The sequence below is a fragment of the Anguilla rostrata genome, chromosome 4 (assembly GCF_018555375.3).
Source record: "Anguilla rostrata isolate EN2019 chromosome 4, ASM1855537v3, whole genome shotgun sequence".
In the NCBI taxonomy this organism is placed as follows: domain Eukaryota; kingdom Metazoa; phylum Chordata; class Actinopteri; order Anguilliformes; family Anguillidae; genus Anguilla; species Anguilla rostrata.
In genome coordinates this window covers 30,542,170-30,557,717 of record NC_057936.1, presented here as the reverse complement: position 1 = coordinate 30,557,717, position 15,548 = coordinate 30,542,170, and the positions used below count along the sequence as shown (strand labels likewise).

The 15,548-nt window shown below is 39.1% G+C and overlaps 1 protein-coding gene across 7 annotated transcripts in view; it reads right to left on the bottom strand.

Moving 5' to 3' along the window:
- The window catches only part of plppr5b (phospholipid phosphatase related 5b), a 67,367-nt gene that overhangs the window by 7,886 nt on the left and 43,933 nt on the right, over positions 1-15,548 (bottom strand). For all 7 annotated transcript variants that reach the window (XM_064332204.1, XM_064332205.1, XM_064332208.1 and 4 more), the window contains 3 exons: positions 11,415-11,547; positions 7,383-7,633; positions 111-287 (listed from right to left, as the gene is read on the bottom strand). In XM_064332204.1, the coding sequence (XP_064188274.1) occupies positions 111-287; positions 7,383-7,633; positions 11,415-11,547 (561 nt within the window). The remainder of the gene's footprint in view (positions 1-110; positions 288-7,382; positions 7,634-11,414; positions 11,548-15,548) is intronic.

The window sequence follows — 15,548 nt, the reverse complement described above, 5'->3', positions numbered from 1 at the left end:
GTCTGACAAAATTCAACGTCATCAGGCTGTAAGATACAAAAAAACAAACTTATATCTCAAACCCCACTAAACACATAACAAATAAGCCATGCGCACAAATGAGCTCTTACCAGAAAGGTAGCTATGGCCACTCCTATAACGAACCCTGCAATGACGTCAGACCAGTGATTCCTGTACTCGGCTACTCTGTTGATCCCAGTCAGGAAGGCCAGGCACATGAGGCCCAGAGACAGAACAGGCTTTGCTAGTCTGGTTCCTTTGGCTTTCACTGTGCAGGTGATATACATCTACAAGAAGAAGCAGAAAACAGGAAATACATCATTATCATTGTTTCTATCACATCAGTTATCATAAAAAGTCACCTTCAACTGCAAAGGTGAGGTTTGGTCACACAGCTATGGTCTGGCTGACACAATGTGAAGCAAGCATGCCCAGAGCAAGCTGATGGTTTGTGTTCTTTCTATGGTTTGTGTCTATTCTATCCCCACCCCCGCCTCCTGGCTGTGCCAGGCCACAGGGAGCAGAGGGGACATGCAGCTGCTGACTACTCTCAGCTAAATAGGGAAGGCTGAATAAAACAGATAAAGTGCCTCCAGCAGAAGATGTCCACCTGCCAGCTGGGCGGGAAAGGCAAGACTGAAGAGCTCTCCACGCGTCTTGCTAGCTTAAAACAGCTGGCTTTGATTTAGCACTGCATGAATGCTGTATTTATTCACCCTGAAAAGAGAAATCATGACTGAAAACTTCCTATAGCCCTCAGTGCATAATCAAAACAGTACAGTGCTAAAAGTAATTTTTAAATAATTATTTAAAATAAAAATTAAACACAGATTTTGTTTCTAATTGAAGTGACACTGAAGGGGCACATGCTAATCGTAGAGGTAAACAGTGTTAATCAGCACTGGCTTAACACTGAACCACTATGCATAAATGTCTTCTTTATGAATTGATTTAAATGAAACTAAATGAAGTTTCTTTCTACAGCTGACAGAATAATACAAAATTGTCCTCTGCTGACATACCTCAATAAAAACACGTATGCTGGACAAGCATAATTTCACTAATTACTGTACAAATTAATGACTCGATTTATAAAGCATTTTCATAAAACCATTGGCAACCAAAAGTGCTTTACATAAAAATAATGAACCTCTCATGTCAGTTATTTATTTATTTTTCATTCAGCTCTATAACTGAAAAGTAAACAATGTGAGTAAACTGAAATGTTGTGTTGGTTAAATATGGATACAGATACAGCATTATGCAGAAATGTGAGCAATATGATATGGATTATTATGATATGGATATGGTTGCCATATCCATATCGTAACATAGTATTAAATATTTAACTCGTTAGCTAAGCAACATCCAGATGGTCAAAAACATTCATTTTAAGATCTGATATGGTTATTTAGTCCGTTATGCAGTTTAGTTTGCTGTTTTAAATTGCATCCATTAGTTTAAAAAAATGAATAAATAGATAAATGGTTGGAATAACTCTAACACCTTTGAAATGCTGCCTGGGAATCAAACACACTCAGCACAGTGAAACTCCTTGAGAGGATGACTGTTCTTTATAATAAAATTACTAAGGCAGAATGTTAATTCAGACCATATCAATAAAGCGGAGGACCAGTAAAGAGTAACGTTACATGTAGAACTACCTTGGCTAGATGAAATGTAGGTATATTTCAAGACTTGCATCAACTTTGTTTCCAGGAATATAGAGAATTTACAACTGCAATCTCTGCACTTTTCCCCTGAGTAGTACGCTTTCCCAGGCAAGTTATTCATGATCCCCTTATTTGTTGGATTTTGGGGCAGGGGCTGAGCTTATGTCAGCTTCTGCTATATTAGATTTTTATACTGACAGAGTATTAGAAAACCTGTGGGAGCATCATGCTAATGATAAGCTGCCATTTGGTGCTATTTAGGATAACCTAATTTGAGTGGCTAAAAAACTAAAACAGCATTATGTTTTTTATATCATGCTTGTCAGGATTCTGCCTTTGTCTCTGTTCTTCCTTTTTGGGCTGCCAGATAGCAGCACTTCTGTTCTGTGTTCTGCTCGTTCCCCTGTGGTTAATTGTATTATGGTTTTCAATTATTCAATTATTGTTTCTGTTCTTGTCTTGTTATCCCCTCCCTCTTTGGAATGATTGTTCTTTGAGTTCACCTGTGTCTTATTAGTTGCCCTGCCTATTTAAGTTCTCTCTTTCCCTGACTCGGGTGCTGGTTCCTTGAGTTTCTGCCTGTGTGTTTCCACCTGTGTGCATTACTGATCGTCCGTTCTACTCGTTATTCTGCCTGCCTGTTTTGCCTTCCTGTGTTCTGCGTGTTTTTGGATTTTGGAAGTTCCGCTGTTTTCTTTTGGAGACTTTTTTGTGTTCCTGCAAGTTGCCCTGCGTGGCCTCATTTTTCGTTCGCTGCTTTTGTTCTCTGTTTGCTATTAAAGTCTTTGTTTGGATTTGCCTGTTTTTTTAGTTTTTTTAGTTTTTTTGAGTTCTCCCACTCTGCGTTTGGGTCCTGGTCCCCATAACCTTGACAATGCTAGAATATCTGTTAAGAAACAGTAGTTATGTATTTATGATCTTACAGGTATCACAGTACAATAACACATATGACACAACATAAAACGGCACAGTAATGCAAACAACACAACACCAATTTTAATTATAAATGATTTGGTGCTGATTATACAGTATTCTATTATATAGTATTGCAGAGTATTATGTAGCTTGATCAGCAAGTAGATTATATTGTGATTTGTGAGTGATTTGTGTGCCCTGTACTTTGGCTATGTTTACACCGCAGGTGCCCAGTTTTTTTGATTACCCGTTTACATTTCCTTTTAAAAGTGACCAAAATCTGATAACTGTGTTTACACAGTTTATACTTGAAACAATCTTCATGCGTAAACAAGGGTTTGGTTACCGACATGAAAGTAAACACCCACACCACCACAGCCATATCATCATCTACAATGGACACAAAACCAGACAGAAATAATTCAAGCTATTGCTTTTTGAAGCATTTTAGATATGCAACGAACATCCCCTGTATTTTGGCATACACAAAATCTTCGCCCCACATACATAAAAGGCATGTAACCTTGGTATTCACCTCTAGACTGAGCCTTCGTCTTCCACTTAACTTCTTTCAACAGAATGAGCAGAGAATGGTTGTGCAGGTAATGTACATCATGCGTAATTCAAATGTGATAAAAAGTGAATATCACAATTTGTATGACGTGCAAATCGCAATGACCGGGAAATTCCAATCCGTGCGTTCAGATGACAGTTGCACTGGCAGATAACCAATTCCTACCAGATTTATTTCCACATATGAATACGGCCAAAAACGGATCTGAAAATTCCATGTGCTTTTTTTCCTGTTTACATTTTCATATTACATATCCGATCTGTGCCACGCGAGCAAAAAATCGGAATTGGGTCACTTGTATCAGGCGGTGTAAACCTAGCTATTGATTCATGGGCCGGACAGCAGAAGTTGATACTGGTGTTGGAGATTGTAGGACACGTATCACCTGCCTTTCTTTGATGATTTCAAATGTGTCTAGCTCCATGTCCCCTGCACACTGCTTTCCCAGAGCATTTTAGGACCCTGTTCTCCCATTTGTTACTATAGTGGCAGGATGTTGCTGACTTGAACCCTGGATTCAATCAACATTTGTTGTTGACTCTTGACTCACAATTAAATGGAAGTGCCGATTAGTTTCTTCAAAACACAGTTTGGGGAGCTCAGCAATCACCAGAATGAAGGAGAAAAATTGTGATAGAGTTGATAAAAGTACCACCCAAAATTACTTTGAAGTTACGGTTTGACAAATGTGAATTAAATCCAGACCAATCGCTCCTGAATCCCATCCCTGTTCAATCCATTCATCCCTTTCTACGGATATTGTTGTTAAATGACGGTTTCACTCTTGTCTGTGCAGAAAAATGAAGTGAATATGGTTGGCTGGCCTCACAGCTGCCAATGAGCTGCTGATACTCTGTTGGGAGACTGTTCACACTCCCTTGGGAAACAACGGGCTCGTGTGTCTGGGTATCATTTATTTGTAACTATTAATTGCATAGAATAGATGCATGATTCCAAGTTGCATTACTGCAGCGAACTTAGGAACACTGCATAGTCTGGAGGCCCTTTTACAGAATGTAACTATTTAATTCATTTTCTTACATAGGTGAAGGCCTGTAGGTTTATACGAGCTTGTGGGTTGTTTCTGTGTCTGGGTTACATATAAATCATTTACAAGTATTAAAAGCACACTAGTATTTTTCATTTTAAGAAATAATTCTAAAAATGGCATTTCATACTGCCTACATTCAACATTCTGAAACACGCTGTAATCTGGATCTCTCCTGAATGTCAGAAACCAGCTTCATTTTCATATTTCTGTCATTCGTTCCAACGGTCTATTCTGATGCATTCACTCAGAATGTTTTTAGAAACCGATTAGTCTGCATAATTTTGTTGGCACTGACTTTCTTACAATACCATCTGCTGTTTATGAAGTGCAAAATTCACATTGTCTAGCAATTTTTCCAAGTGCACCTTTCTATTGCAATTGCCCTCTGTACACCTCTACAGGTTTATTGCTGCACATCTAACTGTATTGTACAGCATATTAAATGCACTTTAACATAATGCCTGGTCATTATTCTGTAATGTATTTCTGCTACACAGTTTAAGACTGTATGCAAAGCAACAATATGCAAATCATATTCAATTTTAATTAGGTTGAGCTTTCACAGCTGTATTGCTGACAATTTGATTTTCTACGAATGCAAGTCATGTGTTACTAATATAAAATCTCACTCATTGATAAGAGTCAGGGCCCTGCAGGACTACGCATAATTGGAAGTAGTGTACCTGGACATGGGAGAGTTTTAATAGGCAGGACTGTCTCATCTGGGAGCTGTAATCTCCAATGTAAGCATTTCAAAATGGCAAAGGACGTTATGGGAATGAACTGGACATATGAAAATATTTGGGGATTCCAAATTGGAATTGGAAGACTGGAATGCCAGGAATACCAACTGGTTTAAAAACAAACTTCACTGTGATTCATCTTGCGAAGATAAATTCAACCAATTCAATTCATCTTTCCCGTTTTTTAAATCTCTACAAGACCCGCTACAAACATATGAAAGTCTCCTTACAAATGAGAACAATACAGATGCTACTATAACATGCCACCATTAATCAATAAAGAGAGTGCAGTCAGCCAGAACAATGAGCTGAAATGGAATTGAAGTGCACACCTAGGAGACAAATCTCCTATCTTGTCTTTTGCATTTATATCTGTTCGCCAGGCCACAGGCAGCAGGAAGATAGTACATTTAATAATCCTTATTGTTCAGCCAGGAATGGCTCCTTAAAGCTGACGATGCAACAGCAAATGAATTTGAAAAAGAGTCTTTGAAACACCCCTCGACTTTAGATAAATTACATAAAAAAACAAATCTCTGCTTTGGCAGATCAATTTTTCATTGTTAAAAAACCAAAACGTTAAATGTTACATTTTATAGAGGGCATGTTCAGAATTTTCTAAAGGTGCACCATGACAGTGTACACTGTGTAACAATCCTTTAGGCATGGAGTACACTTTCTGTACAGCTAACAGTGCAGAATCTCATGACCTTCATCTAATTTAGCCAAAAACTAAAACATGCTCTGTCGAAACACACTGTATCCTCCTAAAACCCCCCCAAAAAATTTGTGCCCTGTAGGGGACATGAGTTTCTAGACTTCATCTGAAGAACCATATGTTCTACTATGCTGAAACCTACACTATAAGGGACATTTAATAAAAAATAAAAAAATATTCTGACTGAAAGTTTTCGTCATCCAAGACACTCATATTATGTCAAAACATTAAAATAGTTAAAGTTTTTTTTCTGCCAGGTCTCATGGAGATATAGCCTGGGCTTGTAATGATGAGATCTAAATAGGCAAACTGTCAATATGTGTTTTCCTATTTCCCGGATCCGGCCTGCTCCTAGCTTCTCCTCAAAGCTAGTCCTTAATCCTCAAACTGGCTGTTAAGATAATAATGATAATATAATCATAATCATAAATTTGAGGGTTAACAAGGACCAGCTGAAAACAATGAGAGGGAAAGACCGACCTACATAAACCTTTTCTACTTAGTAAGACAAAATAGTGAATGAAAATACAACTGTGCCACTGGGAAAGAAATCAAAGACCACAGACTTCAACTGAAACAAGAAATAAGGGAGGCTTGGGATGAGACAATCTGATTAATTGATTTTGGAGAGCCTTCTTTACCACAACATCAACTATTTTTATTGTGTACAAATGCAGGAATCCAACCAGCAGCTATGGCTAACAGGCGTGCACCCATAACCTTAGCCTTAACTAAGCTGCTCCAGATCAGTGCTTACATGTGTTACAGAGGCACAGATATAAATAAATGCAAGCACTGTAAGTCATCCTACATACATGGGACTGCCAAGTAAATAAATAATGCTCATTGCTGTATGATGAACAAGTACCACTTGTGCAGACACTCTGGCAGTGGAATCATTAAATGACTCAGCCTTTGATTTGAATGATGCCCCCCATATTTTTCAGATTGGAAAGGAATAAACAGGCTAATCTTTGCACAGACCAATGTGCCTAGTCTGCTTTTAAGTTCAGTAACATGACTTGAGTTTAACCTGGTCTTCAATGTGAAATGAACAGGTGGTCACCACCCTGTTTTTTGACATTCTTTGAGGCCCAAAAGCAGTTTTTTTGTTTTGGTACACGCTGTACATTCGCATCTCACTGTATTTCAGTTTATCTCAAGTCTTTAAAATTGTGTTTGATCCAGCTCACTTAAAGAATGTGGAGCATTCAGCTTGCGCATTTGCATTTCAAATGCAGCTGAGGGTGATGTCACATTCACTAAGAGTTACATCGGGATGGAAATGCGGGATCCGAACAGCTTTGAAACTTGGGAATACAAAGTAAAGCTTGTCGTGCACAGCTGTCAGAATAAATGAATAGACTTCCTGGAAGATAAACCAACACCGCACTTTCCCATAAAAAACAAGCAAAACACTCGACTGCTGACATAAGTAGCGGCATCAGTACAGTGTAATGCTCCGTAACTAATTGTGGCTGGCAGAGTAACAGCCAAACATGGCTGAAATGGCTCTCACAAAAAAATGCAACCTTTAGACACACAAAGGAGAGGTCCCCGAACACAAAGACAGATGGCAAATGATTAAAAATATCTGTTTGAGACTCAAACACGCAGATTGATTGCAGCATCGGCGTGCGATCGACAAAGCGCGGGTAACGCGGAGCAGCCGTCGAGGGGCGGGGGCGCGAGCGCGCGGCGTACTCACGGCGAGATAGAGCGCGGCGTAGACGCTGAGGGCGGCCTCTTTAGAGGGAAAGGTTTTGCGTGCGCGCAGGATGTCGTCCTCGTTGCCGGTGCAGGCCTCCTGGTGGCTGATGAAGCGCAGGGCTTGCTGGCAGCCCAGGGCCGTGTAATTGGGTTTGCACACGGTGAGGAAGTGAGGCGCCAGATTCCCCGTCACCACCTGGCCCGCGTTCACGAAGATGTCCGTGGTGAACAGGCCGAACGTGTACACACCTGCGGAGAGAGGGAAGGGAGAGCACGCCGGAGAGAGAGAGAGGGAGGCGCGGTCAGCAGATGCATTTTGCATGGCCGCTACACATTTCTCTGCAGCTTTCAGGTGTGCCTGTTAGCAAGAGCAGCTTGCACATTAATCTCGCTCAACTGCAACATTGCTCAGTGTGTAGTATGGACATGAATCAGACCAAAATTAGACATTGGACATTAGCCCGTAAAACTACGACATTGTCAACTAAAAACACACAAAATCACACAATGATTCTGGTTGCCATTAGAGGACATTACAAGTTCCAAAGCATCAATCTTCGCATCACATGCTCTGCTAACAAGTCAATGATGACAATGTTAAAATTAAATGTTTCACCAAGAATAAAATAACCATAGCAACAGCATATTCACAGTCAACAGTTGAGAAGGCCATGTACACATTCATATACAGTATGTACTTCAAGGTTCTAGTGCATACATCTTGAAAAGTGAAATGAATGGAAATATTGGTTTGGCTGGAGTGGACACATTTCCACATGCAGAGAGAAAGACGGGACAGGGTTGCATTCATATTTTAAAATATCCTCATTGCATGGGATGTAGTGCGTCATGTAACATGCCTAGGGGCTATTCTTCCAGTAATCATCACACTGAAACTAAGGGATTCCCCTCATTGTTGGTGTGTTAAACATGAAAGAGCATCCTATCCCATCTCTCCTGTGACCCCTCAGCCAGCAATGCTATAATATTCACCAGAAAGAGGCCGTACAATCACTCTCAGATTTGAGTTCCATTGCAGCCACTCTTGCGCATGTCTTTCTGCTAAAACAGAGGTCAAAGTAAAGTGCAGAGTGTTGTGTTGTTCTGTGTGTTTCGTTGTGTGGTTCTGCTTTTCGTAGTGCTGGTTGTGTATTGTTTTTATGTGAAACATCAATAAAAAAGGTGACCAAAAAAACGGAAGTGCAGCAAAGCGTACTTCTGTTCCTACTGGACAAATGTCACTTTCCAGTCACTGCTTTTTCACTCGGAGTGGTGGTGCAGGGACCTACTTTCACAGTGTCCACTGCAGTCAAGCGCATCAGCTCCACAATGATTCATTACATAAACAATCGGCAAAACTGAACGCACCAGCATTACGTTTAGATTTAATTTCCAGTTCTGCACTGCCAAAAGGTGACATCCTTACAAACACTGTAGCACTGATATTTCATTCCGTTTTTTGAATACCTTGTCAAGTTTTTCGAAGCAAGAGAATTGAATTAGGTTATCAGTCTAATAACGTGAGATTTTCCTTCCAGCTGTGCTGGGAGGATGAGTTTGTGTATATGCACAATATAAGATATAAAAATATCTTTTGCTCACGGCACAACTGAAAGACAAATCTCACCTTATTAGCTTGGGTAACATAATTTAATTATCTTGCTTCAGAAAACTTCAAAAGGTCATCTCTTCAAGTCACATTAAGCGTTAGAGCTTTTTTATTGTCATTTGAACACCATGACTGGAGTCTCACATATACACCATGTTTCACACTGCAGCAGTGAGGAGGTGTATAGATTTTCATCAGTTTCAGGTGTCTGTGGTGTTAAAATCTGCTGACTGTGCTCTGAAGCAATAGAAACAGCTGGAGAAGTTCTCAGATTAAATGTAGGAGACACATAGTGTTAATATGTTTGCTAAGTGCTTCCTTCCTGAAGAAGTGAAAAAGCAGTCAGCGATACTGGCCTAAATAAAGTACAATAACAGTTACCAAGGAAACATTCAACTTTTTTTTTTTATTGACTCAAACGAGAACCCCAATGAACTTATACTGGTCATCCACCTTGGTACTTTTCTTGTTGGAGATGTCAGCTTTAAACAGTTAGTACACAATTTTTGTCGACACACAGGTGCAAATTATAACTGTGAAGCTGATCCCGGGGATGATGTCATCCTCTGAAACCAAGCTCTGTCGAACCATTTTCATATTTAAATAATTGGATGCTGGATCCCTGCAATCAGAGATCAAGAGATGGTAATGTGGGTTAGGGGGATGCTTTATAATTTCAGAAACCTTTGCAAATTAAAATGACATCACCTGAAACATTAAATTCAAACTTTGCCAAACTGTGTGAGTAATTATGCAAAACAACTGCACATTTCAGGGCCTAAAACAATTCAATGCAATTTAATTAATTACCACTAAAGGACTAAGTGAAACAATAAAATTCAGCAAATCCCACTCATTCTATTTGAAATTCTATTATTTTATGAGTAAGGCTGAAGTGATTGGCAAGAAAGAAAACTGACAAGTTACAACACAGTACAAATAATTATAACTATAATAATAATAACAATAATTATTAAAATCTGTAATTACTGCTGAACAGTTTCTCAGACTGTTAACCAAGGTAAAAGAAAAAGGCTGTGGAATTAATTCTCTTTGGGAGAAAAGGCCTTTATTTTTTTAAAAGAGTAAGGAGGCACTAGAACACATGAATGCAGTTAGACTGGAACACAGAGTATCACGGATCAACCAGTTTTAATCAAGAGGGATGAGGTGCGTATCACAACAAAAAAAAGTGAAGAACAGGTGGAGAACCAAGTCCAGTAAGGAAAAAATAATAATTACTAGAATTTTAAGCAAAATGAAAGGGGAAAAGATAGATCTATGCAAAATAATTTCTCAGATAAATCACTTTCTTTCTGATCAAATATCTAAAATAACCAGTGACAAGCGCATTAAAAATGTATTTCAGCTCAGTTAGCCTTCCTGAAAGTGTGGTGGTTACATGTACCTTCCGTGAGACTGGTGTACTGTAGGCATTAGATGATCGAATATGGTGCTGTGGCTGAGGATTATGAGAGAGTGTTTTTATCACATCTCCCTCACTTATAACCTCTGTTATCCCCTCAGATCCCTCACAAAGAAAGCCCGTTGCTCTTCCAGACTGAACAGCCTTCACCCGTGGCACCTGAAAAGCCACAGCTTATTAGCACGCTCGGCTGCAGACAAAGCAAAGAGTGTTGCGGAAAGTGTGGATGAGAGGAGACATAAGCGATTTACATAATGTGTGAATAATCACAAGGCCTCCAATGAAGCGAGAAAAATAGGAAATCTTAGCAGTATTACAAGTGTGTGTGTGTGTGCGTGTGTGCATGCTTGTGTGTGTGTGTATGTGTGTGTGCATTTGTGTGTGCGCGTGTGTTTGTGTGTATGCGTGTGTGTGTGTGTGTTTGTGTGTATGCGTGTGTATGTGTGTGTGTGCATGTGCATGCGTGAATGTGTGTGTATGTGTGTGTGTGTGCATTCGTGTGTGTGTGTAGGTGTGTGTGTGCATGTGTGCATGGTGTGTACGCGTGTGTGTGTGTGTGTGTGCATATGTTTGTGTGTGTGGTGTGTGTGTGTTTGTGTACCTGTGCCTGCGTGTGTGTGTGTGTGTGTGTGTGTGTGTGTGCGTGCATATCCTGAGATGAGTAAATACAGATATTAATTGGAGTTACTGTAGTATTTTCTTCAATAATCACAGTAGTAATCTGTATCTGTACTCCCATCTGATAAAGGCACATAAGAATGTTATGGATACTGTAAGTGTCTCCTCTCACTTAAAGCCTTGCCCTCCAACAAGGTTAGGTGCCTCTAATTTTACTGCTTATGGAGAACACATAGGAGACATGAAAACATGGCCGGGCAGAGGTCCATGGAGTTACCCTTTGACACTGTAGGAAGGGGTCTGGCAGTATTCAACAGAACAGCACAGGAAGACAAAATGATTCTTTTTTAATCAAAAGGATAAATTCTGTGACATACCCAAGAAGCGGAAAGTCCTACGCACAAGAGGGTTGAGGTAACAACAGTCTCCTGTGACGATGGTCTTCTCACGGTTATCTAGATCTTTAGAGGTATATTGCAGCAAAAACAGGACGGACTCTGTAACGGTTATCTAAAAAAAAGAGAAAACATGGTAAGCTTATTAAAACTAAAAAATAAAAGATAAAAAAATAAAAACAGAAAAGTGATGTTGTTGAATAAATCCACCTTAACATACAGGGTCCATCTATTAGCTACAGTACCTTATGTCTACAATTAAACATGCTGGAAAAAAGTAGCTCTTTGAAGTAGTCATATTTGCAGTGTAACAATTAACAAGACCAGGTTAAAACCTAGTATATGGCTGGACCTAACACATGTGATCCGGCCGACCAATGGGGTAACTTCATAACTCGGCCGACCAATGCTGTAACTTAATCACTCAGTCACTCAGTCACTCAGTCACTCAGTCACAGACATTCGCATTTGTAGGGCTGGCCCCACTGTTGCGGTCCAGCCAAAAATACACAGGTGCTGTGTGTTTCAGTGAAATGCCCAGAGGCTAAGACACTGGGTCCAAAATGATGTATCAGTCACAAATCCGTGCTTGCTTTTCAGTGGGGAAATAACCACAGAACTACCTTGGGATTCTAGCCTTTTCACATTAATCCCGCACTGTTTTCTGTGCATTACGACCAAAACACAAAATTGAAAATATGATCTCTGACAGAACCTTGATGAGCCATGCACAGAGAACTATTGCCTTGCGTACAGTAATTTGTGCTAGAAATGTTGCAGCCCCAGAATATTAGTCTTGGGCTCCATAAGTAAGTGAACTTTCCCTTTCATGTTGAAATAATATATCGACAATGTTGCTGAATGCCGAAATCACTTAAACATATGGAGAAATGTAAAATATTAAATAAATTCTTATCAATTAAATGGTAACTAATTAATACTCCTAATTAACCTAACCACCCATAGCACATGGACAGACCTTTATGGTGCTACCTTGATGTTAGCCTACTTGCAACCACATTGTCATGAACAAAAGGCAAGAAATCAAAATAATAAATATGCTTAATGATTTTTGTGACATTAAGCATAAAAAAGCTTCCATCCATCTTGTTTCACCACGGAGGAATCAGCAGCATAATTAGATTAATTCAATTATCCTTCTCCTAAAAGTAAATAAGTGTAGTGAGACAGCATATACGGTACATTTATTATGCTTTCAATGTGTTATTATGACAAATATTTACAAATGGATATTGTGTAGAAATATTTTTTGCAATTAGTAAAGGTTCTAAAGTAGTCACTTCAGAAAGCAGTTTTCTCATAATCGGTTGTTACAGTACAAAAAATGAGAGATAAATAAATAAATAAATAAATAAAAAGAGAGATTTTTATCTATCTACCTATTATTTAAAAAATTGTAGCCCCAATTTACAAAACTCATTATCATTTTTAATTAGGTGGCTCGATCCAGTATCACTAATCTTGCTGATCGTTCAAATAACATAAAAATGAAATGAGAAAAACAGGTAAAAACTATTTGTCTTCATTCTTTCAGGGCCATTTCTATAAAGCATGTGTCCATTTAGTAAACAACTCCAAAAGCTGTGCAGGTTTAAAAGTGCATGACTCATCTGTTACATGAAGGACAACTCTGTCAATTTGTGGCATTTAACTTGTCTTTGGCGACACGCCTGAATAGTTGGCTATACATGCTCAGTTGGGTGGAGTGTTTGGTCCTTGGCATTGTCTGATAAATCTGGCCTTACAGCCAGAATGTAATCAGGTGTAACTTCACAGCACATTCTAGTGGATCAATAGAGAGACACTGCATTTTTTCAGGTTTGTGACTTTCTGGAAAACTGGAAATAGTTTGACCCTATTAAAACATCACCAGGTAGCCTATGTCAGATAACACTTACTGTAGTTCTAAGTGCCTAAGTGCTTTTTTCACATAGCCTTATTGGAATGCTATGAAACATTACTGTTTAGGGGTCTAGTGTGAATGAGGGTCACATCAGCATAGCAGAGAAGATCCACCTGCAAATATCAGGCTGTAGATAACAGTTTCTGAAATGTTCTGTGTCCACTTCAGGAGCCATAACATTAGCAAACCTAGCTGGAAAACTCGACTTGGCAAAACTAGATTTGCTTTCTTATCACTCCAAAATAAACAAATGAATTAATAATCATTCAAATAAATAAAAATAAAAAAACAAAAATACTACGCACACCAAATAAATTATAGCCTACCCTAGTTCATGTGGTTGTTCATGTACATTAAAATATAGCAGGACATCAGCTTTTATGATTTACTATTTTTTTGCTGACAAGCTATACTTTGCAAATGTTATTTAGCTTGGTTGTTGTCTTGCTCTACTTCCACAGTTCTTTTGGAGTACTGGACAACCGCATGTTTATAATATAATTTCTGGTGTGCTCAGTTCGAATGCTATCAATCAGGTAAAATACCAGTCCTTGGTTGTGTTAACCGAGGATGCCGATATATTGCAGAATAAGTTAATATGTTCCATGCTCCAAGAGTGAAAGTGGTTGTAGTTTGTATACAGCAAAGGGGACAAGATGGACAGCATATGTGTTTGATCAAGCAGGTACATGCTCATCAAGGTGTCTCTTATTATTGCTTCAGTTAACATTGAGATTTTTTGTTTTATGTGATTTTTTTATGAATGGGAAAGACATTCACATATATCACACACACACACGCATAACATGCATATATGTGACTAAGTAACTCGCTGCTCACACAAAAACAGCAAAGATCTAAACTGTCCTTTCCTGTCAGAACAAATTAAGCCCATTCAAGGTCACTGTTTGGCTTAAAATATTCACACAGTGCCCATGGTGACAGTGTAATTTATTTAAATTGCCTACTATTTCCACTTTAGAGGCTTAGCAGTGAAAATTCAGAACTGCTATTTTTATTTTATTTTCATTACTCTATCCATATGTCTAGCTGATATCCATCTCTTATTTCTGAGAAAGCAAGCCTAGAGTAATACTTTTCCCTGACCCTGTCTGAATGATCCTGTAACACGGCAGGGCAGTGTTGTAGCATGCAAGACTCAGGGCAGCATAAATGAACATACATCAGCCAACTAAGCACTTTGTGAGGATTTGTTTTCTACTTCAGTACCTGCATTACAGCATTTCCAGTATATTAAACCAGAAAAAAAATGTATGCCTGAATTAGACTTATTTAAAACTTTTTAGCTTCAAGTATTTTATCAGGTAGCTATGAGCATGCCACATTTCCACATTTAAATATGCCCTTAGGCTCTTATTGTATAAAAAACCCAAATAAAAGAAGGCATTGCTTTTGATTTTCAGGCATTAAAGCAAGTCTAGGAGGGGTGCGGAAGCCTATCCCAGCATGCATTGGGCAAGAGGCAGGAATACAGCCTGGAAAGGCCGGCAATCTATCGCAGGCCACACACTCACACCTACGGGCAATTTAGAGTCTCCAACTAGCCTATCTGCAAGTCTTTGGACTCCGTGAGAAAACCAGAGTACCCAGAGGAAACCCACGTGGGCATGAGGAGAACATGCAAACTCCAGAAAGATAGGCCCAGGCCGGGATTCAAAGGACCTTGCTGTGAGGCCACAGTGCTACCCTGTGCTGTGCTGTGGGGTAACAGTTCTACCCACTGCACCACCATGCTGCCCCACACCAAAGCAAGTTTGTACTATTTTGCAAACTATCCTGAAATTCCCTGCAAATACACAACAATCCCATAGCATATTTACATCTTCCAAATCCTTCAACTTCGCAACGTATAGGTTTACATACATACATGCACGACTTCTCATGCATGAACATGGGGTAGGCATGCAAATTAAAGAGATTTGCTTGACTAAATTAAATAAATCATTATTGTTACCAGCATGATGTCGATAAAGTTCCAAGGAATTGTTGAGCATATTGCACATCCCTGTTATTTTGATAGAAAAAACTAATATATATAAAACCAACTGATTTGGGTTTTCATTATACAGCAGATGGAATGAGGAAGTATATGTGCATGTATGATTGCATTATATCTGAATAGCTTACAAACACATGCCCTGACCTTCAGAGGTATTCTGTGTCATGGTAGG